The 27,999-nt window shown below is 41.5% G+C and overlaps 1 protein-coding gene and 1 long non-coding RNA gene across 2 annotated transcripts; both read left to right on the forward strand.

Annotated features, from left to right (window-relative positions):
• Nucleotides 1–19,174: 19,174 nt before the first annotated feature.
• LOC308299595 (uncharacterized protein) lies at nucleotides 19,175–21,214 on the forward strand (the record flags this gene model as incomplete). Its single annotated transcript, XM_080743390.1, has 2 exons — nucleotides 19,175–19,279; nucleotides 19,668–21,214. Exons 1-2 carry the CDS (start codon nucleotides 19,237–19,239, stop codon nucleotides 21,212–21,214), a joined length of 1,590 nt encoding a protein of 529 aa, XP_080599516.1. The 5' UTR covers nucleotides 19,175–19,236.
• Nucleotides 21,215–23,332: 2,118 nt separating this feature from the next.
• On the forward strand, nucleotides 23,333–27,280 carry LOC308300093. The gene is made up of 4 exons (XR_013962800.1): nucleotides 23,333–23,660; nucleotides 24,708–24,894; nucleotides 25,254–25,346; nucleotides 25,824–27,280. It is a non-coding gene; the product is annotated as an uncharacterized lncRNA (long non-coding RNA).
• Nucleotides 27,281–27,999: the final 719 nt, after the last annotated feature.

The raw sequence follows: 27,999 nt of genomic DNA on the forward strand, positions 1-27,999 counted from the left end.
TTAAATCTTAAATCAACAGCTTGAGAACCACTGGGTTAAGCCATGCAAATGATATTAATGCTATTTTTTTCATCACTTGAAAACCAACAGTTTATATTTAAAATGTAGTTTCTCCTGTTACATACCCGTCATGTTGATCTGGATATCTGCCATCATTAACCCTGGAGACAGAGAATGAGGGAGAGAGAGAGATGGGGAGAGAATATTGAAAATACATTTACAGTATAAAAATCACACCCGTGTGAAGTGAGCGGTGGTGGGTGGGTGCAGCGGGGGTTGAGTGTGGCAAGCGTTTCGCCACTGGTCGGGCACTGGTTCCGGTGGCAGTTGTTTCACAGGTTTGACTCTTGAGCCACAGCCCGCCGGACAACAATGCCATGATCAGGGTGAACCACTGCATTAACGCTACCCACTTCACATTCAGCATGGCTGTATCCTGATCACGTGCTTCGAGTTCCAACTCCAGCTTCCCCGCTTTGTCAAGCGCTGCGTCCAAATGCTTCATCATTGACAGACCGTCCGCCTCCGGTCCTGTACCAATTAATGAAATCTTAAATCTTAAATCAACAGCTTGAGAACCACTGGGTTAAGCCATGCAAATGATATTAATGCTATTTTTTTCATCACTTGAAAACCAACAGTTTATATTTAAAATGTAGTTTCTCCTGTTACATACCCGTCATGTTGATCTGGATATCTGCCATCATTAACCCTGGAGACAGAGAATGAGGGAGAGAGAGAGATGGGGAGAGAATATTGAAAATACATTTACAGTATAAAAATCACACCCGTGTGAAGTGAGCGGTGGTGGGTGGGTGCAGCGGGGGTTGAGTGTGGCAAGCGTTTCGCCACTGGTCGGGCACTGGTTCCGGTGGCAGTTGTTTCACAGGTTTGACTCTTGAGCCACAGCCCGCCGGACAACAATGCCATGATCAGGGTGAACCACTGCATTAACGCTACCCACTTCACATTCAGCATGGCTGTATCCTGATCACGTGCTTCGAGTTCCAACTCCAGCTTCCCCGCTTTGTCAAGCGCTGCGTCCAAATGCTTCATCATTGACAGACCGTCCGCCTCCGGTCCTGTACCAATTAATGAAATCTTAAATCTTAAATCAACAGCTTGAGAACCACTGGGTTAAGCCATGCAAATGATATTAATGCTATTTTTTTCATCACTTGAAAACCAACAGTTTATATTTAAAATGTAGTTTCTCCTGTTACATACCCGTCATGTTGATCTGGATATCTGCCATCATTAACCCTGGAGACAGAGAATGAGGGAGAGAGAGAGATGGGGAGAGAATATTGAAAATACATTTACAGTATAAAAATCACACCCGTGTGAAGTGAGCGGTGGTGGGTGGGTGCAGCGGGGGTTGAGTGTGGCAAGCGTTTCGCCACTGGTCGGGCACTGGTTCCGGTGGCAGTTGTTTCACAGGTTTGACTCTTGAGCCACAGCCCGCCGGACAACAATGCCATGATCAGGGTGAACCACTGCATTAACGCTACCCACTTCACATTCAGCATGGCTGTATCCTGATCACGTGCTTCGAGTTCCAACTCCAGCTTCCCCGCTTTGTCAAGCGCTGCGTCCAAATGCTTCATCATTGACAGACCGTCCGCCTCCGGTCCTGTACCAATTAATGAAATCTTAAATCTTAAATCAACAGCTTGAGAACCACTGGGTTAAGCCATGCAAATGATATTAATGCTATTTTTTTCATCACTTGAAAACCAACAGTTTATATTTAAAATGTAGTTTCTCCTGTTACATACCCGTCATGTTGATCTGGATATCTGCCATCATTAACCCTGGAGACAGAGAATGAGGGAGAGAGAGAGATGGGGAGAGAATATTGAAAATACATTTACAGTATAAAAATCACACCCGTGTGAAGTGAGCGGTGGTGGGTGGGTGCAGCGGGGGTTGCAGTGCTTAAGGGTACAAATACGCGACCGCAGGTTTCCCGAGGAGATGCGTCTTGACCCAAGGAATCCAGGGAAAACATATTTTTAATTTTCCGACCTACGGTTCCAGAGTTGCGAGTCAAGTGGTCCATTATAGCGCCACCATGTGGCCAAGTGGAAATGCTTTTAGGGATTCGTTGAGTATGGCACCCCCCACCTGTGGTTGAAATTCAGTGTTGACTCGACGTTTGGTTTGTGATTTATGGCTATTGTTTGCAAAACGGGCCCCTCCCGCTAACTTTGGAAGCCCGTTACGAACGAACGGAATGGACTATCGCAATATCCCTTGAGTATGTTCATTGCATGGGTTCATAGATCATGTGTACCGTTTTTTGTGCAATTTGAAGAAAATATGTAGGAAAAGGAGCAAAAAGTGTGTTTTGGAGAAAATTCAAGATGGCGGAAAATCTATCCTGGTGCAAATGGGTGTGGCCTATATGGGGAGATGCGTCTTGACCCAAGGAATCCAGGGAAAAAATAATTAAAATTTTCCGATCTACGGTTCAAGAGTTACGGGGCAAAACGTAAAGTGGGCCGTTATAGCGCCACCATGAGGCCGAGTAATGTAATTATTTTTCGATTCATTCTTAAAATCATTATGAATCTCCTCTCCGAGGTTTGAAACTGTAGCCCCAATGGTTTGTGAGAAAAAAAATAATTGAATGTGAGTTTTTGCCATTCCCATTAAGTCAATGGGGAAAATCAATTCACTAATACATTAACTCATTAAAAGCCTCTGACTTAAACGGATTAGGGGGTCCAGAGTGCCCCCTCCCGGCCCCATTAACGGGCATTGTCTTATTTTGAAGGCCAGAAGACTAGACCGGAAGTACTTCCGGTCTGACGTCATCGGATCGTGCGCCAGAACCGGTCGTTGTTTACGTGGTGCCATGCTGGATCGGCTCGTAGCGTTTATACATGTGTTATATAAGCGAGCATCTGCCTCCATCTTCGCTTCTTAAGTGTAGTTTTGAGATAATGGACATCAAAACCATCAACACACCGTTAAGTACAATGGTGTGATCACCGTTGTACTTTACAATACAAACCCCAAAATCAATCCTCCAGTTCTAGGCAACACAGAAGGGGGGGGGGGGGGAACTTTTTTTTTCTATTTTCACACAACACCTCTAAGTTATATTAATGACAAACAGTTCAATATTGAAAATGGGTGGTCTTCCCCTTTAATATAAGTCCTTAAATTGTCCTTTGGGGACCTCCCAAAAACGATGTTGGGACACCCTGGTGGTCTTGACCCAGAGGTTGAGAACCTCTGGGATAGTACACCACCCTCAAAGGTGGCCCATATATTATTACTTGCGCCAGCAGAGTGAGCAAGTACTGCGTTCGGCTGCGTAAGTAGGCCATGTGTGGCCTGCTTGTACTTGAGCTGCAAGTTGGCACTTCTAGTTGGCACTTCTAGTTCTAGCAGTTCTAGTTCATTTTGTTATTATTATCGGGTTAGGCTCAGAAGCACACTCAAAGAAAATGAATTAACTTGGCATGCTTCACTATTTAACAAACTGATATTCTTTTTATCTGCCCTTCTTCGGTAGGTCCCTGTTTTTCAACCACCCCCTTTCTGCGAGAGCCAAAGTACCACAGTGACTAGAGATGTTACCGATCAATCGGCAGTGTATCGGATCGGGCCGATCAAAGCGTGATCGGTGATAATCGGTGGTTTAGATCAAAAGGTAAATTCACCGATCCGATCCGATCGGTGCATCCGATCAACCAGCCGTTCAGTATGCCCACTTGAGGCCATTTTGGGGTATTGATTTCCACAGTGCTGAAGGAATAATTTGTGACTGCTATGATAATAAATACATAGTAATGCTGGTAAATAACTATAAGGCAAATATATAAATGAATTCATGAGTGAATGAATGAATTAAAGTTAAAACATTAACATTTAGAAAATATAAATAATAACTTGATCGGATCGGTGATTGATCGGGACCGGGTGATCAAACTTTTGTGATCGGAGCTCGGTGATCGGTTCCAAAAAACCTGATCGGACCATCCCTAACAGTGACACAGAATCACGTGGTTGACAAAGGATTCCAGCGCTTCCTCAGTGTACTTAATAAAGGGGTGGACATTGAAATGCTGACTAAAATTGTCAAAGGTGACAATGAGCTTCCCCCTACTGGCCAGGAGCTCCTGCATAGTCACCCCCCCGTTGCGAAGGAAAAGTCAGATGTGTGCAAGAGTGAGAGGAAACGGTTACAAAGTGGAGCTTGGCCGAGGGACCGTCGGTCTTGCAGTGGAAAGAACAAGACTGAGCTATCTAGTCAAGAAATATCCAACCGGGAAGGTAAAAGAAACGTCCAGCCTGAGGACGAATCCACCCACAGGGATGAAAGAGGTGGCCGCCAATTTGTCTCTAGTCGGAGATCCAGGTCTCCCCCAGTGGTGGAGGAGAAGAAACCCAAACTGGGGCATCATCAGGAAGATCTCGAAAACATTCTGAAGACAATTGGTTTTAGCCTGGATGCGGATGACATGTGCAAACTGGCAGAACGTACACAGGAGAGGCTCTATGGGATAAAGCATGACACCAAACAGAGGTTGGACAGCACAGGGGTGAGCGAGAAACGTCAGCAGAACTTAAAAAGTCCTCCCAGTCCTTCCTCTTCATTCACCTCAGTGTCTGATGGCCCTAGTTCTAGTCCCTCCCGCCATCAGCAGTCCCGCAGCAAAACCTTCAGGGATAGCAGAGAACCAACGCAATGTTCTGAATACCAACACCCTAGACAGAGAAGCGGAGAGAGTGAGAGGGAACGAGATGGTGATAAAGACAATAATACAATTGTTTCCAGAGATGGCACTCCTGATCGCCATCTGTATCCTCCATCACTCCATCTGCCATCTGAGGCTCCAGAATATCCTGTTCCTCATCCTGATCCTGCATCTGCAATTCCAATGTATCATTCTGATACTGCATCTGCAATTCCAACATACATTTCTCATCATGCGGCATCTGCCATTCCAACGTATCATTCTGATACTGCACGTGCAGTTCCAACATACAACATACAGCAGCAACATCCTCTAAAGGAGGAGCTAAATAGGATTAGAAAGGCTATAGCTCTTGTGACCTGTGACCCTGCAAATCATTCAGAGAAGGAGCACAAGTTTTTACTTGAGCTAATGAAAAAGGAACAGAACATTTTAAAGCGACTAGAGCAGAACTCAGACCTGTCACCGAGTGAAGGCCAAACTGGACAGCAATCAGACCTTTGTTACCCTCATACCATCAATACTGTCCAGCAATCAGAGTACACTGACTACCACAGTGACTATAGTAATGGTGCTTCCTCAACAGCTTGGAACTATGGGTCCAATGTCATTCCACCTTCCTCCTTCTCCTATCCCCCTGGTTTTTGTAATTATTCAAGTACTCCTTTATGTCCCTCTGCGGACAATGGAGCCTTGCTTGGACAGGATTACCCTCATCAATATCCTCATCCATATCCACCTGCTGGCTGCAACACTGCACTTGGACATTCTTACTCAAGCACAGATCTGTCACTGATTGAGGGCCAAACTGGACAGCGGTCATCACCTCATAGCCTCCCCATCGACTCTCACTATCAGACAAAAACAATGGCAGTACCAAAACATGAGACAGTATTCTCCAACTTAGAATTACACAATCAAAAGAACAAATTCTATCTAAAGCAGGAGATAGATAAGATTAAAAAGGTTATAGCTCTAGTGAACTGTGACCCTGTGAATAATTCAGAGAAGGGACACATGTCCCAAGCGCTAACGGGAAAGGAACTGAACATTTTATATAGACTGAGCGAAGGCCAAACTGTCTCTGCGAACACAGCAAAAAGACAGACAAAAATAAGTAAACTAAATAATGATCTGAATTATATTAGAAAAAACATAGCTCAAGTAAAAGCTGACCCTTTGAACAATTCAGAGGAGTTACAGAAGATTTTAGAAAAGCTAGCGGTTGCGGAGCGGAACATTTTAGAGAAACTTAAAAAATGGAGTCCATGGAGTCATGGACACTGACAGCAGCAGCACACCGATGACTCCAAGCTGGCCTCCCTCCTGTGCCTTCTCAGCTGATTACAGTTCTGTCAACACACTGGCTCAGCTCAGCAGGCACAGTAGAACTGTCAACATGTTACGTTCACTGTTTGTAATACCCTGAGGAAGGCAGCGTGACTAGCTTGCCCGCCCAAATGTTAGCTGTTTTTTTCCTTCTCTCGTTCAACTAATAATTAAAATAAGACTTTGGCACTGAAACTACTATACAGCCTACTACTGTGGCTACTCCTTCATTCTATGAATTGAGTACAAAGGACCCCAATGGAAACAAGACATGGGCTTTCTTGGGTTTCAAATCCTCATACTGTAGCAGACCTTGTATTGAACTGCACTCTCCTGTGTTTTATTGTTTTCGCAAACTGCTAATAAAGTATTCAATCAACCAACAAACTTTGATTGATCATGAATACCAGTTGCATCTGATTGCATAGGTGTGTTTGCAAAAACTTGCAACTACTCAGTAAAATCCTATAGGTGTTATTATTTACTTTATCTAATTATGTATTTATCTATTTATGTTTCACTTCTCTCCATTGTCCAATGTCAACACTTATCTATGTTTCTTCTGTACGACATCTATAGTATGATCTTTAACACTTTGCCTAGGCACAATGTTGTCAAAAATCTATAAATAAAGTTAAGAAAATGACAGATTTACAGAGGCATAATGGTTAATGTGTTTCCAGTTCATATTTAGGGTTAAATTATAAATTAATACAACTCTCAGAGTTACAAATAGATATTTGAACACAGAGGATTGTATTGTGTTGCATCTGTGTTTGATTGTTATATGTCCTTTGATTATACTGACATATCACAGCCAAGATCTTGTTAATCACATAATTATTCCATATTTAATACAATTCCTACATAATTATAATACTTGAGAAGAGTTGTTTTTGATTTTGTCCCTATAGATTAATACAAATATTAATAAATGATGCTATGTACTGTTACATGCTATGGAGGAAAGGCCTTTTATTGAAGGCCTTTCCTTGAATATAAATTGGAGTGTGTATAATCTGCAATAACATGTCAATATGATTAGATGTGTTTCACAGTCACCTCTTTCCTAAATGCATCTGCCTCTTACACTTCACAATCTAGAATTGATCTTCCACTATAGAAAGTCTGATTGATTAGCCTGCCTGTACGCGGTACACTGGACGAACTCGACAATCTTCTGTTTTATCAATATTACCTGGCTGCATTATTATTTTCCATTCCCTTGGTTGGGATAGCCTATATATATATCCAGGGCCCAGGGGTCCCCCAGCTAAATGATAGTTAGGAGCCAAATGGACCCTTATTGGTATGTAACTCAGAAAGTGTGCAAATGGAACCAAACTGGGTCCATTTGGTTCCATTTGCACACTCTCAAGAGTTAAATTAACATTGATTTTACAATATAAATTGGGGTTTCAGAGATAGAAATGGCCTTCATTAAATGGTGGTCCATGGCCTAATGCAGGGCTACTCAACTTTAGATGGCTCAGGGGCCACTCAGCAAAATGCCAAAAGTCCAAAGGGCCGCAAGCTAAAAATGACTGATGTTGTATTTTGGACGTTTACAATGATTTTGTAACTCACTTCATGACAAGTCTAATAATTAAGGAAACGCACAGAAAACAGCCACATTTCCATCTATATATATTAAAGCCAGGCCAAACCTCATTGAACCAAAAGATTGTCATAAATGGAATGATGAAATTATCAAATTTTATCAAATTAGGCTTTATTTACAAAATGTGAAGTGAAAATGAACAGATCTGGTTCAATCTTTTTGTAACCGCCCGTATGTTTTCTCATGCCAATGAAGCTCCTTTGAATTGAATTGAACAGATAGTAACAGTCAGAGTGCAACAATTCAAATCAATGACTCAAATAATATCCTAGAAATTAAACTAAGTCTTTCTTCTTGTAACAAATAAAATAAATTATAAAATAAAATAAAATACAAATCTTGTTTTTCAAACAAGACAAAGGGTCTCTTAGGGGTTTTGGTAAAATTACATAATCTGACTTGAAGCTGTAGCCATGACCTGACAGGCTGTTATTGATCCAGACCTGTAAATAGACGTTTATACTTATTATTCAATCACTCAAACCCCAGTATCCCTATTCTTGGGGGACATTCACCAAAAATAGCCGATCTACAAGCTCACCACAAGATGTGTTGCTTGTAGATCGGCTATTTTTGGTGAAGAGAGTTGTTATATGGAAAAATAACTCAAGCTCAGTTCAACTCTGCCTCAGTTGCACTGTACTTATAAAACAGTTTGATGCTTTGAGCTTTGTATTAAAACACAACATCTCGTTGGAGGAGATTTGTGGTAGAATAGTTCCCTGGCTGATGCTATCTGTTGGAATGCGGTGCTGACTTTTTTTTATTGACGGAGCCGCAGAGACAAGGGCTACGTGTAACGTGCCTACGGGCAGTCCCCTCTTCATTAGCCTGAAACATGACAGTCGCGACCGTTCATATCGCACGACCGTCATGCGCCCAGTCTCCAGTAGCCCGACTGCGGTTGTCTGCTGCAAAATCTCCGCAAATTTGTCTGTCTGACTGTCTCGTTGTACCAGCTCTAGTGGAGTTGCATCTCGCACTGCTGTCAGTGCTGCGATATGGCTGCGCTGGCTGCGCTCTGTGTGTTGACTGCATTCGCTTCCTGACTACGGAGTGCACTGAGGCTCAAACATCACCGCCTTTGACAGGCTTAGAAAATTAAATATTTTTTTATTTGTATGATCATGACGGGCCGCACAGACATGCGGAAAGGGCCGCATGCGGCCCGCGGGCCGCGGGTTGAGTAGCGCTGGCCTAATGTATGTCAAACAACTGCTGGGGGTCCTTAAATGTATTGTGGTACTAGTGCCGTAAAAATATTTATATGGGGTCCCCGGCATATGTTGTCTGCGGGCTAATAAGTGTCCATGACATGAAAAAGATTGAGAACCACTTCTGTAGAGGGCAGCAATGCGCCTGGTACTCATTCGGTCTTCCCGTCGTGCAGAGAGAAGAATAGAATGCGGAAATTCCCGAAAAATGCCGACACCTGTCATGCGCATGCGTCATTCTCAATGCAACTTCCCTCTAACAACAACATCAACAACAGAGTCAACAACTCAACACCTTTACGTCCTCGTTTTTAGACGTATTTCTGTCATTCCCACCTATGACGAACACAACGCGGTATATATTTGAGTATCTTGTATGATTTACTTGCATTTATCTGAAACAAACTATGTTTAGCCACGAGACTTTACATGTTCACATGTGTGCTGTTATGGAGGCGCTGGTAGAAGCTGCTGTGGTGGAGATGAGGAGACTCCTGGAGCAATGGAACACATGCTGTGTATCCCTGGACACACAGGAGAAGGACACTCTGCAAGAGACTGTAACTCAAGAAGTTAAAGCTATGATGGTACATACAGAATTCATATAGAAGTAAAAAATGTAACTTGCAATTGAAGTACGGTTCAATTTAATTCCAAGCATTGTAGCATTGTAATTCCAAGCTTTTGGAAGTTTGTGTGGCTTTAAAAATCTGTTTTATAAACAGGTTTTAAATGTAATTCATTAAAGGAGCTATAGTCAACTTTTTCTTGAAAAAACGGACGCTAAAATAAAAATGTTAAGAAAATATTTTATAAAAAAGATTTATCAATAACTCAACATCCTGCTGCCTAGTGCATTAAATGTTCTATTTAGAAACAGGTGGTATGCACACAAGACACTACTTCTCGTTCAGCAGTATTAGCAACAATATTTATTTCCATAGAGAAACTGATTCACTGTATTTTGCCATTTATTTCATTGCTTATTTTATGATGTCCAATTGATTGTACTAATTTGTCATACAGAGACTAGTTGTCTTGTCTGGTGAGTGGTGACATGAAATGTTTCTTAGTTTTTTTTCTCTTCTAACTTTACAGGGTCAATTTGCATCTCTGATGGAAACATGGACCAAAGGCGCGGTGGAGAAACTAGCTCTGATGTTGAAAGTATCCATGCCCGAAGATGTGTCTCGTCCTGCTCCAAAGAAAAGAGGTGGTGTCAAATACAAGAGCTCAAGAAAGATGGTCAAGCAACGAGCGGGAACAATGGATGGAGACAAAAAATGTAAGTAAAAACTCACTCCTAGAACAAATTGAATGAAAAGACAATGCATAACGGACCTCTTTTCCCCCGTTTTCATTTCACTACTACACATGTCATTTTTATGACATGTGTTCACAATGAGTCTGATGAAGAGCCATTAGGCTCGAAATGTTACCACAAGTAAACTTAATGTTTGGGAGCAAAAATCGGTGTGCAGACTTTTATTGTTCTAATTGTTCTACCAGTGTTCACAATGAGTGCCATTTAAAGTGGTGGTGCCATAGTTTTTCAGTTTGGTATATGTCTATGGAGTTAACATTATTCTAAGGGCCGATGCATACACCACTTTTTTTTTTTTTTAAACAATATGTTTGCATACACCACTTTTATCTAAAAATCTCAACAGCACTGAACAGCCGAATTAATGATGGTAACTGCCCCCCATAACCTCTGAAGGACGTCATATTGTAGTTTGGACAGAGCCGAACCTAAATAAATTTGTCTCTAAAAGTGGAGTGTGCATCGGCCCTAATAGACCCCTGGGTGTGGTACTGGCAAATACCGGTATGTATTGTTTGTATGTGTATTTTTGGTTTCTTCTTTTTCAAAGATTTACGATTCTGTCCCTATCGGGACGTAACTCGGACACCACTGAGTCGGCTCAAACGGACTTTGCAACGCTCGACACGGCGACTCGCTCGCTTTAGCTCGCCCTGCGGTGTCTCACGTGAATCAAGTCTGCTTGAGACAGCACTGAAAACAAGCGCTCCCTTACAAGTCATCATTTACGAAAACAGTAATCGCCCACAGATCTGTACTTTGTCCCCTCCTTTTTCCCACTAAAACACGTTGGTAAAAATAGATGATCTACAAGCTCATAACTGATCTCGTAGATCGGCTATTTTCACTGAATGTTATGACATAACCAGAATAGGGGTGCTACAATACAGAATACAGTTAACATGTTTTTTTTTTGTGTGTGTTTTTTTTTAAACAGGTGAGGGTCCTGATGTCACGCAAGAAGATGAAGTTGATTCTCGGTCTCGTCATTTTGTGTTTGTAATACCTGTGTGGCCTGAACAGGGAAAAATACAAGTAGAAGTTGCCGTTGCATCCCAGCCTCCAACTGAAAAAGATGCCGCTGCTTCCCAGCCTCCAACTGAAAAAGATGCCGTTGCTTCCCAGCCTCCAACTGAAAAAGATGCTGCTGCTTCCCAGCCTCCAACAATCATCAAGGACAATGATACACGAAAGAAGAAGAAGAAGAAGACTGAAAGGAATGCTGCTGCTTCCCAGCCTCCAACTGAAAAAGATGCTGCTACTTCCCAGCCTCCAACTGAAAAAGAACTTCAGGCCACACGGGTAGAAGAAGAAACACAAGAAGGAATTCATACAGATTGCCATTCTTCAAATGAAAAAGAGGAACTTCAGGAAACACAACCCGTCTCAGAATTGAACAGCAAGGATGTCGCTGGCGAGGATGTCGCAGACTTGGACGCTGACTTGACCTGCAAAACCCAAGAATCAACTGCAGACGCAGACAAGAGCAAGAAGAAAATGGGGCCCATCAAGTGTCCCTGTTGTGAGCGAACCTTTGCTCTACAGGGTTTATTTAACAAACACTATTTGTTTCACACTAAACCCCTCTTGTGTTCTGAGTGTGGCAAGCGTTTCGCCACTGGTCGGGCACTGGTTGCACATTCGCGGAAACACACCGGAGAAAAGCTGTTCAGTTGCACTGAATGTGGGATGGGTTTTGCCTATAAATCTACATATCACAGACACATGCATCAGCACAAATTCAAGAAAACTCAATTGTGCACTCAGACGTGCACATTTTGTGAGGCTGAGTTTCTAGGGAAATTAGCATTTCAGCGCCATAAGTGTTCAGCGTTGGAGAAGACATTCCGCTGTTCTCTCTGCGCCAGGACCTTTGAGTGTAGACAAAGCCTGGCTGATCACGAGAATCTCCATTCAGGAGAAAGAGATTATGTTTGTGAAATGTGTGGTGAACGTTTCTTCTCCTCCTCATCGTTGTCCTCACACAAGGTAACTCATCTTCAGCAGCTGGGGGAGAAGACGACGGCCTCCACGCGGCAGCTGGGCAAGCGCACAGAAAAGAAGCTGTTTGTTTGTGACGTCTGTGGCAAAAGCTGTAGTCACAAAAGTGCTCTCATCCTTCATACGCGTACCCACACTGGGGAGAGGCCTTATGCCTGTGAGACTTGTGGCAAAAGGTGTGTTCACGCAAGTGCACTACAGAACCATATGAGAGTCCACACCGGACAGAAGCCAGGGCAACGCCCGGTTTGTGACTTGTGTGGAAAGACGTTCAGGAGCATGACTAACCTTAAATATCACATGAGCGTACACACGGGGGACAAACCCTACGGCTGTGATCAGTGTGGCAAAAAGTTTGCGAACCCGACCAATCTCGCAACGCACCGCAGGACGCACACGGGTGAGAAATTGTTCGGCTGCAACATTTGCGGTCAAAGGTTCACTGCGGCTAACGGCCTGAAGGCTCACAGTTATATCCATACAGGAGAATGGCCGTTTCAGTGTCACATTTGTGACAAGAAATATCGCCAGCGTGGTGAATTAAATAATCACCTAAAAGTTCACCTCCCTCCACAGTCAGACAAATTATAGAAGTATAGCATATAGATGTGTTGCATTTCACCCTCATTAGACTGTAAAACAGGGTCATGAAAATAAGATCTGGCATAATAGTACACATAATGGATGCTCTGGAGAGGTTATTTATGAAAATTACATACAGAAGGTACAATGGTAAATGGTGACTTAGCTGCTTTAAACTACACTGGGGGGCTGTTAATTCACCCCAAAATAAAACAGTTTCACCATTTCTCCACTAACATTAAAGTCAGCCTGTCTGAATGAGGCAGCAGCTAAACTATGCTAAATATTCACAAATGCATATTATTTCTTTACTACTTTCATTTTACTCATTTATGTGTGTTGTTACAACCTTTACTCTCTCAGATCTGTACAGAGTTTAAAGCATTTGGCTGTGATTCCATTTGAATTCATCCACCAGAGATATTTCCCATGTTGTGCCCACACACTGGCCCAAAGACGGGGAGATTCAAGTCACAATGACAGAAGTGCCCTTTATAGTAATGTCATGGATGGTGGCAATTCTGAACATGCTTTTGTCATGTTGTTAGCATAAGAATTGTATTAACTTTACCAAACTAGAATTCATTGTTTCATGATGTCTATTTTGCTGATTAGCTTCAATTTAATGTGATTGTTTCAGTTAATGGACACTTACTGGTCAGTTTATTTACATTTATACTTGCATAGTTACAAATAGATAAGATAACTGAGAGGGTTTGACTGTGTTGAGTCTGATTGCATATTCTGGTTGGAAACAAAGTTGTACTTTAACTAGATTGCTAGAATGATTAGAATGTCATAAATAAATGTCCATTGATGATTTTGAATGATCATCTGGGGACCCCCAAAAATATTTTGGGGACTGTCCCCGGGGGTCCCGACCAACAGGTTGAGAACCACTGCACTATACTGTCCCGACCAACAGGTTGAGAACCACTGCACTATACTGTATGTTGGCATGTATACTGTTGAGAGAGAAAACAATGTTGCACTTTAAGCAAATGAAGGCTCCTCACCTTGCAGAATAAAGATTGATGGACTTTTCAATTATTTGTTTCTCTTTATTTATATTGGGCGCTATGAAGTAAAATCTTTTACATACATTTAAAAGGTAAAATAAACACCTCTGCTAGAGTAATCAACAGTACATTGATAGCTACACAATCTGTATTTGACAGAAAAATGGAAAACACCTGAACAGTGAACATTCCAAATTTCAGCTCTTATTAAATGGAAGAACCTTAAGATTATATTTATTATGTTTTTTCCATAAATCGAGTAATTCATATTGAATACCAGTCGTAAACATACATTAACTGATGCATCATGAATCATGATCATAAACACAACACCGGTAATTACAAATGACAAACCAAAGGATTTCTAAATGGGGTGTTCTTCACAATGAGTACAGTTTATATTAATACATTTTGTATAACACAAATACAGTATATATCTTGTCAGGCTCGCTGGCTCGGTGCCCTGCTGTGAGCTTGTATATCTGCTATTTTTCAATAGCTAAAGTATAAAATACTTCCAGGCCCCTCCACCTTGGGCCCTAGTAACTCAGTCCCACTCGTGCCTACGTTGTATTTTCACAATTTAATTCTGCCTCTAATAATTGCCAAATTTTTATCTGTCATTTTAGAAGTATTAAAAAGTCCTTAAATTGTCACTTTAGAAATGTGTACAGTAGATACCCCCCAAATGTCAGTTCTGTTTTTTACCTTTTTCTCGTTCAACCTAATAATTAAAATAAGACTTTGGCATTGAAACTACAGTGGAACCAAATGAAATGGAACCAAACTGGGTCCCCTTTGGTTCCATTTGTACACTCTCAGAGTTAAATTAACATTGATTTTACAATACCATATAGGCCTATGGGGTCTCAGAGATAGAAATGTCATGATGTCATGTTGTCATTCATTGATTGATTGATTGATTGATTGATTGAAGAATTTATTAGAAGTTTGCAATAGAAAAAAGTACAGTTTCATGACAGTACAAATCACTGGTACAAGGTCAACTAAAAGGAGATCCTAGAAAGCCGAGGCTTATTTCCACAGGAACCACACTTTAAGTATCTCATATAACATTGAAAGACAGACGGATAGAACATAGTACTTTATCTAGGATAATATCAGTTTCAAAAGCATAACATCAAATACAAAAGGCAGAATACAAAGAAAAGGGGGGGGGGGAGCATGGGGGCTTAGTCTATTTACAAGTCACGGGTAGCTGCTGTCTGAAGGTGACTTTTCATACCAATTTTGAAGGAGGCTAGGGATTTGCTCTCCTTTAGGGCTTGTGGAAGGGCGTTCCACATGTTGATGGTATAGCAGGAGAACGAGTTAGCGCCTTGTTTAGTGTTAAATCTACGCTGATGATGATTAGTGGAGCTGCCTCTGGTGTTATGATCATGAACATCCTTGACCTTTAAGAAGTAGTTTGTCAGGTACATGGGAATCTTGGAGGTGTAGTGTATCTTGTACACCAGGCCCATTGCAAGATGCTGTACTCTGTCAGCTACTTTGAGCCATCCCACGCTTTCGTGGTGATGCTCGGTAAGGTGGGTCAGAGGAGGGAGACCAAGCACAACCCTAATTAGTTTGTTTTGGGCTGTTTGGAGCTTTAGCTTTAAGGCAGCTGGGGCGTCGCGATACCAGACAAGGACTCCGTAATCAATGAGGGGCCCAATAAGAGCACCTCCTAGTGTCTTTCGGGATTTAATATTGATCAGTGGGGCAACTCTTTGCAAGAAGCGAATTCGTTGATTGACTTTATTGATTACCTTGGTGGTCATTTTTTCACTGGATAGGTTAGCCTCCAGGATGCAACCCAGGTAGCAGATGTGGTTTTTTCTTTCTATCACAGTGTCACCTACTTTAATTGTGAAGTTCTCAACTAGGCTAAGTTTCTGACTAGATCCAAAGAGGATACATTCAGTTTTGCCTAGGTGAATTGAGAGTCTGTTGTCATTGAGCCAGGTGCAGATCTTGTTAAGTTCACAGTTAAGGGCCTTTTCAACCTGCAAAATGTCTCTGCCTGAGACTAGGAGAGCCGAGTCATCCGCGAACAGAAACAGATTGCAGTCACAAGCAGATGACATGTCGTTTACGTATATTAAGAACAACAGTGGTCCTAGTATACTCCCTTGAGGTACTCCACAGTTTACTGGGAGGGGGGGGGGACAGGGTTCCGTTGACTTCCACCATCTGTTCCCTCCCCACCAAGTAAGAGTGCATCCATCTCACTGCTGTGCTATCAAGACCAATAGCTTTGAGTTTTTCAATCAGAATAGAATGATCGACGGTGTCAAATGCCTTCTGGAGGTCCAGCATGACCATGCCGCAATATTTGCCATCGTGAATTTCACGTTTGATGTAATCATTCAAATAGATGAGGCATGTATCTGTGGAATGGGACTCTCTGAAGCCAGACTGGAACTCGTAGATCAGTTTATTCTCTTCAAGATATTTAGCCACCTGTTCATAGACAATTTTTTCCATTACCTTAGAGATGGAACTAAGGATTGAGATTGGCCTGTAGTTGCCAGGGTCAAGTTTACTGCCTTTTTTGTGCAGGGGGGTTACCTTGGCTAATTTGAAGTCCTGGGGGACATAACCCTGCTTGATAGATAGATTAATAATATGGGTAATGATTGGGGCAATGGTGGCAGCTGAGTCTATGAGAAATTTGGGGGCAATTTTATCATGGCCAGCGGCCTTGAATTGAGGTAGGGTGCGCAGTTTTTTAAACACTTCATCAGTTGTCACCGTGGCAAGTTTAAAGTTGTCTTTGCATACCCCAAGGTTCCTGTAGAATTTCAAGATGTGCCTAACACCAAACAGCCCAGATGGAGCGGGTAGTTTATTGACCAGATTTTTGGCCATGGAGGTGAAGTAGATGTTGAGATTTTTGGCTACATCAAGACTATCAGTGAGGAGGGTTATGGGAGTTTGGATGGATATGTTGCTGGCTATGGATCTGAGTTTAGCACCACAGCCTAGCTGGGTTTTAAATAGCTTCCATAGGTCTCGTGGTTTGTGGATGTTTTCCTCAACTTTCTCATCCAAGTAGTTTTTTTTGGCAGAAAGGATTAAGGAGGTTGTCCGATTTCTCAGTTTATTAGCCTCTAAACTGACTATTTCTAATTTGGCTTCAAGGTGTTTATTGGGGCCTTTTTTGAGTTTGTGATTATATTTGCGTTTCTCAGAGTATTTTTTGTCTCTAAATGGTTGAAAGTGGTTGATAATCCCTTCTAGACCCGTAAAAATCTCCCTGATTGATTGATTGATTGATTGAAGAATGAAGTTTGCAATAGAAAAAAGTACAGTTTCATGACAGTACAAATCACTGGTACAAGGTCAACTAAAAGGAGATCCTAGAAAGCCAAGGGTTATTTCCACAGGAACCACACAATGCTGACATAACTTTTCAAATGGGGGTCCGCGGGCTCCTTGACATGAAAAGGTCTGAGAACCACTCCTGTAGAGGGCAGCAATGCGCCCAATAGAATGCGGAAGCGGATATTCTCAGTGCAACGCTCGCTTTTAAAAACAACAGAACAACAACATCCATAGAAATCGAGTCAACAACTCAACACCTTTATGTCCTCGTTACGTATTTCTGTCATTCCCACCTATGCAGAACAGAACGCTGAATATATTTCAGTATCTTATATGATTTATTTTACTTACATTTATCTTAAACTATGTTTAGCCACGAGACTTTCCATGTTCAGATGTGTGCTGTTATGGAGGCGCTGGTAGAAGCTGCTGTGGTGGAGATGAGGAGACTCCTGGAGCAATGTTCAACCATGAGCATGAGGAACACATGCTGTTTATCCTTGGACACACAGGAGAAGGACACTGTTGGGACTCTGCAAGAGACTGGAACTCAACAGCTTAAAGCCATGACGGTACAGAGTTCATCATATGGAAGTAAAAAATGGCATTCACAAAAATGAACACTTTTGTCGTGGTTGGTTGATTGATTTGATATAATACTTTATTAGAAGTTCGCATAGGTAAAGAAGCCTACAGGAGTTCAGATAAGGTCAACTATAAATAGTTTTTTAACTACAAGAATGGTGATTATTTGATCAGATTACATTAAGTATACTTTCTGCCATTCTGATGACATTGCAAAACATGGGTGACAAGATGCATTTGACTACACAAAGAAATTATCATCATCAAGAGAATTAATAGACAATCGCCTTTCATTTAAAATGTGGTATAGACCTCAGATATTTTGATATTGGTATGGCTTGTTTTAAGATGCTGATTGTTTCTTTATTGAAACAGATTAAACATTTTATTAAGTAATATATATGAATTTATGGTTTTCAACGATGGCTTGGAAATATGTAATGATTCCAACCCCTTGAACCCCCTCATGCCCTCTGGGGCAGCTGGGGTCCCCGGACCCCACTTTGAGAACAACCGCTATGAACTTGCCATGTCATCTGGCCCAGCCCAAATAACCCCTTGTATTGCCCCATATCAGTGCCCGACGATCAGGTCTCTCTAGACTCTATAAAGTGTCTTGAGAGACAAGAATCACAACAATTGTTGTGATTCTACACATACATTAAAACTTGCAATTGAAGTACGGTTCAATTGAATTCCAACTAAACATTGTTGGCCATTTGCTCTTATGTTGAGCAGTAAGTAGAGATGAGCTTTTGGAAGTTTGTGTCGCTTTAAAAATCTGTTGTATGAACATGTTTTTAAATGTAATTCATTAAAGGTTTAGGCTACAGTAGCCGCAATTAGATGCTATTTTTTAAATCTGGAATTTATATTTGTAATACCAACCCTTGATAGCCCATACATCCAAACAGAAAAGTGCTATCTGACTGATTTTTTATTCAACAACGTACAGAAAGCTTGCATTATCCTCTTTCTATCTGCAAGGTTATTGTGTCATAAAAATCCACCATAGACATGTTATGAGCTACTTTCTGTCAATGAATTCCGTGCATTATTTTTGTAAGTGTTTGAGTCTGGAAATGCTCATTTTCAATAATGCAACATCCTACTGCTTCCTCCATTAAATGTTCAATTTAGAAACCGGTGGTACGCATACGAGACATACTATTCCTCGGTTCAGCAATATTAGCAACAATATTTAGTCCCATAGAGAAACTGATTCGCTGTATTTTGTCATTTGTTTTATTACTTATTTTATGATGGCATACAGAGACTAGTCGTCTTGTCTGGTGAGTGGTGACATCATGACATGTTTCTTTGTTTTCTTTTTCTTCTAACAATAACTTTACAGAGTCAATTTGCATCCCTGATGGAAACATGGACCAAAGGCGCGGTGGAGAAACTAGCTCTGATGTTGAAAATATCCATGGTCGAAGAAGTCCATCCATGTCCTGCTCCAAAGAAAAGAGGTGCTCCAAAGAAAAGAGGTGGTGTCAAATACAAGAGCTCAAGAAAGATGGCCAAGCAAAGAGCGGGAACAATGAATGGAGACAGAAAATGTAAGTAAAGACTCACTCCTAGAACAAAGAAGCTGTTTACTTGTGATGATGAAGACTTTCCCCCTCTTTCATTTCACTACAACACATGTGATTTTTATGAATATCTAAACAGTGTTCACAACAATGAGTGCAATTAAAATGAATTATATGAACATTTAACTTTAGGCCATTTAAAGTGGTGCTGCCATAGTTTTGTACTTTTTCTGCTTGGAGTTAACATTACTCTAAGGGCCGATGCATGCTCCACTTTTAGAGCTGAATTTATTTCAGTTCGGTTCAGGGAGTCACAAAATCTCAGCAGCACCGAACAGTGGAATTAATGACGGAACTACTGTACATTATGGTTAAGATGTTTTTTTTCCTCTTGTTTTCTTCATTTTTTTTACAGGTGAGGGTCCTGATGTTACGCGAGAAGATGAAGATGAAGATTATCGGTCCCGTCATTTTGTGTTTGTAATACCTGTGTGGCCTGAACAGGGAAAAATACAAGTAGAAGTTGCTGCTGCTTCCCAGCCTCCAACTCAAAAAGATGCTGCTGCTTCCCAGCCTCCAACAACCATCAAGGACAATGATACACGAAAGAAGAAGAAGAAGAAGAAGACTGAAAAAAATGCAGCTGTTTCCCAGCCTCCAACTGAAAAAGAACTTCAGGCCACACGGGTAGAAGAAGAAACACAAGGAGAAATTCATACAGAATTTCAGCCTTCAAATGAAGAAGAGGAACTTCAGGAAACACAACCCGTCTCAGAATTGAACGGCAAGGATGTCTCTGACTTGGATGTTGCTGACGTGGATATCGCAGACTTGGACGCTGACTTGACCTGCACAACCCAAGAATCAACTGCAGACGCAGACAAGAGCAAGAAGAAAAAAGGGCCCATCAAGTGTCCCTGTTGTGAGCGAACCTTTGCTCTACAGGGTTTATTTGCCAGACACTATTTGTTTCACTCTAAACCCCACTTGTGTTCTGAGTGTGGCAAGCGTTTCGCCAGACCAGAGTCTCTGGCTGCACATTCACGGAAACACACCGGAGAAAAAATATTCAGTTGCGCTGAATGTGGGACGGGTTTTGCCTATAGAAGTACATATCACAGACACATGAATCAGCACAAATTCAAGAAAACTCAATTGTGCACTCAGACGTGCACATTTTGTGAGGCTGAGTTTCCAGGGAAATTAGCATTTCAGCGCCATAAGTGTTCAGCGTTGGAGAAGACATTCCGCTGTTCTCTCTGCGCCAGGACCTTTGAGTGTAGACAAAGCCTGGCTGATCACGAGAATCTCCATTCAGGAGAAATAGATTATGTTTGTGAAATGTGTGGTGAACGTTTCTTCTCCTCCTCATCGTTGTCCACACACAGGGTAACTCATCTTCAGCAGCAGGGGGAGAAGACGACAGAAAAGAAGCTGTTTGTTTGTGACGTCTGTGGCAAAGGCTGTAGTCACAAAAGTGCTCTCATCCTTCACACGCGTAAACACACTGGAGAGAGGCCTTATGCCTGTGAGACTTGTGGCAAAAGGTGTGTTCACGCAAGTGCGCTACAGAACCATATGAGAGTCCACACCGGACAGAAGCCAGGGCAACGCCCGGTTTGCGACTTGTGTGGAAAGACTTACAAGAGCATGGTTAATCTTAAAATACACATGCGTGTACACACGGGGGATAAACCCTACAGCTGTGATGTGTGTGGCAAAAGGTTTACGAACCAGGCTAATCTCACAGTCCACCGCAGGACGCACACGGGTGAGAAATTGTACGGCTGCAACATTTGCGGTCAAAGGTTCACTGCGGCTAACGGCCTGAAGGGTCACAGTTATATCCATACAGGAGAATGGCCGTTTCAGTGTCACACTTGTGACAAGAAATATCGCCAGCGTGGTGAATTAAATAAACACCTAAAAGTTCACCTCCCTCCACAGTCAGACAAATTATAGAAGTATAGCATATAAATGTGTTGCATTTCACCCTCAGTGGGCTGTAAAACGGGGTCATGAAAATAAGATCTGACATAATAGTACACATAATGGATGACAAACAGAAGAACCTGCTCTGGAGAGATTATTTATGAACATTACATACATAAGGATGATAAGATACAAGCTTTAATAAGGTTTAGCTGCTTTAAAATACACTATGGGCTGTTAATTCACCCCAAAATGAAACAGTTTGACCTTTTCTCCACTAACATTCAAGTCAGCCTGTCTGAATCCTCATTCAGACAGGCTGACTTGAATGTTAGTGGAGCTAAACTAGCCGCAAATTGCAACACTAGATTTTTTTATACTCGGATGAATCTAGGGTTGCAATACCACCCATAGGGATTCAATGCATGAAAACAGTTTTTTGCTAACTGATTGTATTAAACGACTTCAAACTCACCAATATTGTGGCTCTATGGAAAGCTTGGAATTTACTCTTGCTAACTGCAAAGTGTTTGTTTCTGAAAATTCCACCGTGGAATTGTTATGATTTTATTTTCTGTCAAGAAATTCAGTTCGGGTGATTATTTTTTCTAAGTGCTGGAGTTTGGAAGCGCTCGTGGGAAGTCACTCAGCAGTCCTGTGTACCAGCTGGTTCTGTCACATAGCCTAATGCAGGAGGCAGCGGGACGTGGTGTTATAGAAGACGAGCGCTTCCTAAGTTCAAGACTTAGAAAAAAAACATGGCTGCTCGGATTTTATTAACAGAAAATAAATCATAACAATTCTTCGGTGGATTTTTCAGAAACAAACACTTTGCAGTTAGCAAGAGTAAATTCCAAGCTTTCCATAGAGCCACAATATTGGTGAGTTTGAAGTCGTTTAATACAATCAGTTAGCAAAAAACTGTTTTCATGCATTGAATCCCTATGGGTGGTATTGCAACCCTAGATTCATCCGAGTATAAAAAAATCTAGTGTTGCAATTTGCGGCTAGAGCTAAACTATGCTAAATATTCACAAATTATTTCTTTATTACTTTCATTTTACTCATTTATGTGTGTTGTTACAACCTTTACTCTCTCAGATCTGTACAGAGTTTAACGCATTTGGCTGTGATTCCATTTGAATTCATCAACCAGAGATATTTCCATGTTGTGCCCACACACTGGCCCAAAGACAGGGAGATACAAGTCACAATCATAGAAGTGCCCTTTATAAGTAATGTCATGGATGGTGGCAATTATTTTGTAATGTTGTTAGCATAGGAATTTCAATAATAAAGTAAATCATTTGAGTACTTTTTTCACCACTGCACATATTATGTAAAGCAACTTGAATACTTTGAAAAGCGCTATATACACAAATGCTATTCTTCACAGAGTTATGTTATTCCTAATATTTTGGGGCGGCCATAGCTGAATGTTTAGTGTCCATGCCTAGGACTCCAGAGGTTCCAGGTACGATTCCAGCTCCAGCTATGGGTCGAAGTGTCCATGAGCAAGACACCTAGCCCCCCACCTGCTCCCCCCTCCCGCACTCCTTTTGGGCAGCGCTCAGCTGGGTTAAGCTGAAACTGAATTACCCCTGTGGGATAATATAGGTAATTACTAATTATTAATTATTAGTATTATTACTTGCACTTTCTGTGCAAGCGCAAACACACACACACACACACACACACACACACACACACACACACGTGTTGTTGGCAATAAAAGTGGTGAAGAGGTCATTTAATTGTGTTCCACACCATAATAAACGGTGTTGTTCTGAAAGGCTACTCAGTCAAGAGACCAGAGGACATTACATTCGGTACAGTTGACAAACAAGTTATAGTTATGACATTAAGATCAGTTTAAGTAATGAAGCGATTTTCTTTCACCTCTTGGCCACAGAAGATCGTTTCCTGAATGCCAAAAGCTTCTGCTTCACCACCTACACCTAGAATGCATTTCCCACAATACGAAGTCTGATTTGTTTGATTACCCTGTGTAGAATATTTTTTACCATAGCCTCAGGTGTACTCTTATTCTGAAGAGATCGACACCGGAAGTTTTATTGCAGCTAACGCTAATGCAGCTCACTTCACATAGGCACAAACAGAGAATTAGCATAGCAACCTAACAGCAAATGTCCTCGTTTAGTCGTTTTGGACTCATTCCTGTCTTTCCCACCTATATAAATTTGGGTAACTTGTATGATTTAAGCAGATAAACTCACGTTTGATGTTACGTTAAATCTTAAACAAAACTATGTTCAGCCACAACGCCCACGAGACTTTCCATGTTCAGATGTGTGCTATTATGGAGGCGCTGGTAGAAGCTGCTGTGGCGGAGATGAGGAGACTCCTGGAGCAATGGAACACATGCTGTTTACCCCTGGACACACAGGAGAAGGACACTGTTGAGACTCTGCAAGTCGTGCAAGAGGAAGGAAACCAACAGCTTAAAGCCATGACGGTATGCAGATAATGCAGTAGAAATAATACTAATAATAATAATGCCATTCACAAATGAACACTCAAATTGAATGTAGCTACAGGAGGGACCACTATAAGTGAAGATTTGTGCTTAAAAGATAATTAGCCTATAAGAAGTATTAATCCAACCCCGTGGAACCCAATCAAGACCCCTGCGGGCAGCGGGCCCCAATCCTCAGGGGCCTTGAGTGCAGGGGTCTTGATTGGGGTCCAGGGACCCCCAGAATCACTGACTTCCACGTATGACGCACTGTCATCTGGCCCAGATAACCTCGCCTTCCCTTGGACCATATCTGTGATTGATTACTTTATTAGAAGTTTGCATAGGATGTAAAATGCAGAATGTAAAGTGTCTTGCGAGTGATTCTGCATATTGTCAGAGTTACATAGTTGGAAGGGACAATTTTGACCTCCCAAAAGGAACCCAGAGAGTCCCTGGACTCCACTTTGCAGACCACTGGTCTAAATAGTCTGTTACTAATTTTTCTTTTAGTATTGTTACCTTTTATGTGGTTGTACTATTAAGTAACCATAAAAACCAACATGAAAAAGAATTGTGATAAGATAGTGTATTGTGATACAGCTTGTAAAAATATCACGATATTGTATTTTTCCATATTGCCCACCCCTAGCCAACATCACATTTAAAAAATAAATACATTTATTTTAACACAAATTCTGTGTGAACACACAAAATAGCCGCCTCACTATTATTGATATTTTTAATATACACTGATTTAAAAATACGAAAATGCACTTTGTAAAAGCAAGTACTCCAGTACTTTAACTCAAGTACAAGTTTGTCTGAGCAGCCATCACTTGTAATTGAGTAATATTTGACAATACTTTAACTAAAGTCCATGCTGCATGTTCAGCCACAGGATTGAAGAGCAGATATACTTGCTTGTAGGTATCGATATTGGACAAATGTACACTACACCTATTTCTTCTACAACAATATTAGCAACGATATTCATTTCCATGGAGAAACTGATTCACTGATTCCCAACAATAATTAATTTTACAGAGCCAATTTGCTTCTCTGATGGAAACATGGACCAAAAACGCGGTGGAGAAAATGTCACTGCTGTTGAAAATATCCATGTCCGAAGATGTGTCTCTTCCTGCTCCAAAGAAAAGAGGTGGTGTCAAATACAAGACTTCAAGAAAGACGGTCAAGCAAAGAGCAGGAACAATGGATGGAGGAAAAAAACGTAAGTAGCCTACTGTAGGAAGACTCGCCCAAAACACACTCACCCCCATTATCTCCTCGCACTGGATTTGACCCTGGGCGAGCATTCTTGTATCCATACTGTAGGCTAACAACCCTAGAACAATTTAGCTGTTTAGCAGATACTCAGAGCGACTTACAGTTGTCAATCTAATACAATAGAATAACTAATAAGTGACAACCAGGAATAGTTTGGTGACGACCGGAGAGTCGGTAGACGGCACCCGGGAGCAGTATGGTTTAAGGTAACAGGTCTCTTATGTTAGAAATGGAGTTCTGTCATTGTGTTCACTTTAAGAGAGAGAAAGAAGAAAGTCACATTTTGTTGTGGTTTCCTTACAGAATCACCTGTCAAAGGCTCTTGTCGTAAGGGAAAGAAAACTGAGGTAGACTTGGAAATAAAAAGAACAAGAACAAGAAAAGACAGAAACCAAGGTGAGTTAAGGCTGCCGTATACTATAAATGACACAACACTGTTTTCAACTTGGGCAGGGCTTCCAGAACCTATGAAAGTTGAGCTCCACCGCTCCACTCTGGGTTCTGAACATTGGACCCGCCCACTCCAAAACATTATGAAATGGTGATTTTACCACACATCTTTGCTCTTTCTATACATTAACCTCAGCTACTGATGACAAGCACTGTGGTCTAAAGCTCCGTACAGACCGGCGAATTAGCGAAGCGTCACTCAGAGAGGGATTATAGAGGGTAGTACTTCCTAACCTTCTCAGACAACCTTTCTTAGAAAACAAATCATATTCACATTTAAAAGAGCTTTGTTTATTTCAGATGTGCAGGCAACCAAACAAATACTGTAGTATAACTGATACATGAAAATTAAAAGTGAGTGCTCAAATATGCATTTCGGACAGATACTCTTTGTATTTATTTATTTGTATTTATTTTGTATAGGTGAGGGACCTGATGTCACACAAGAAGATGATTCTGACCCTCGTCATATTGTGGTTGTAGTACCTGTGTGGCCTGAACAGGGAGAAAGACAAGAAGAAGATGCTTCTGCTTCCCAGACTCTGACAACTGAAAAAGAGGAACTTCAAGCCCCACAACCCGTCTCAGAATTGAACAACGAGGATGTCACTGACTTGACTTGCACAACCCAAGAATTAACTGCAGATGCAGACAAGGTCAAGGAGAAAATTAAGAAGAAAAAGCTAATTAAGTGTCCTTGTTGTAAAAAAACCTTTGCACTACAGTGTTTATTTGACAAACACTTTTTGAGTCATTCTAAACCGCACTGGTGTTATCGGTGTGGCAAACGTTTCGCCACTGGTCGGGAACTGGTCGCACATTCGCGGAAACACACCGGAGAAAAACTGTTCACTTGCCCTGAATGTGGGACGGGTTTTGCCTATAAAAGTACATTTAACAGACACATGCGGCACCACAAAGACAAACCAAAAACAAGCACAAAAGAATTGTGCACTCAGACATGCACATTTTGTGATGCTGAGTTTTCAGGGAAATTAGCATTTCAGCGGCATAAGTGTTCAGCGTTGGAGAAGACATTCCGCTGTTCTCTCTGCGCCAAGACCTTTGAGTGTAGACAAAGCCTGGCTGATCACGAGAATCTCCATTCAGGAGAAAGAGATCATGTTTGTGAAATGTGTGGTGAACGTTTCTTCTCCTCCTCATCGTTGTCCACACACAAGGTAACTCATCTTCAGCAGCTCGGCGAGCGCACAGAAAAGAAGCTGTTTACTTGTGACGTATGTGGCAAAAGCTGTAGTCACCAAAGTGCTCTCAATCACCACATGCTTAAACACACTGGGGAGAGGGCTTATGTCTGTGAGACCTGTGGCAAAAGGTGTGCTCACGCGAGTGCACTTCAGAACCATATGAGAGTCCACACCGGCGATAAACCAGGGCAAAGCCCAGTTTGTGACGTATGTGGCAAAACTCTCAGCAGCATGACCAAACTTAAATTTCACATGAACATACACACGGGGGACAAACCCTACTGCTGTGATCAGTGTGACAAAAAGTTTGCGAACCCGACCAATCTCGCAACGCACCGCAGGACGCACACGGGTGAGAAATTGTTCGGCTGCAACATTTGCGGTCAAAGGTTCACTGCGGCAAACGGCCTGAAGGCTCACAGTTATATCCATACAGGAGAATGGCCGTTTCAGTGTCACATTTGTGACAAGAAATATCGCCAGCGTGGTGAATTAACTAATCACCTAAAAGTTCACCTCCCTCCACAGTCAGACAAATTATAGAAGTACAGTATAGCATATACACGTGTTGCATTTCACCCTCATTAGGCTGTAAAACTAATCTGGCACACTACTGTAGTACACATAACGTATGACATTAAATAATAACGGATTTTACACTTCTTGTCAGGCACTCCACCTACTCTGGAGAGGTTATTTATAAAAAAAATGACATACATAAGGTACAATGGTGTCTTGATTATAGTACATTTAGGAAGGTTAGGGATGCGACCAAAAACTAAATAATGTATTGAACTCAAGTCTCGGTGTGAGTAAACAAGGGGAGAAAAGATGCATTTTGGGACCAGAGTGAACTACTTCATAAGCTACACTGGGAGGGGTTAATTCACCCCAAAATAAAACATTTTTACCTTGTTTTTTTTTCTCCTCCACTAACCTGTTTTGAATGAGGCATCAGCTATAATATGTGCATTATTCACATATTCCTTATGTGTTTTTACTTTTATTTTAATCATTTGTGTCACACACTTGTTGTTACAACCTTTACTCTCTCAGATTTGTACAGAGTTTAAAGCATTTGTCGGTGATTCCATTAAAATGTATTCACCAGAGATATTTCCATGTTGTGCCCACACTGGCCCAAAGACAGGGAGATACAAGTAAAGTCACAATACAGAAGTGCCCTTTATAATTAATGTCATGGACGGTGGCAATTCTGAACAGGATTTTGTCACTAGCATAAAAATTCAAATTGCTTTACCAAACCAGATTGTTTAATGATGTATATTTTGCTGATTAGCTTTAATTTAATGTGATGTTAATGGACCCTTACTGGTCCAGGTTACAAATAGATTAAATAACACTGAGGATTTGACTCTTGTGTCTGATTG

The sequence above is a fragment of the Nannobrachium achirus genome (genome assembly GCF_963921795.1).
Source record: "Nannobrachium achirus genome assembly, chromosome: 15".
Taxonomy (NCBI): Eukaryota; Metazoa; Chordata; class Actinopteri; order Myctophiformes; family Myctophidae; genus Nannobrachium; species Nannobrachium achirus.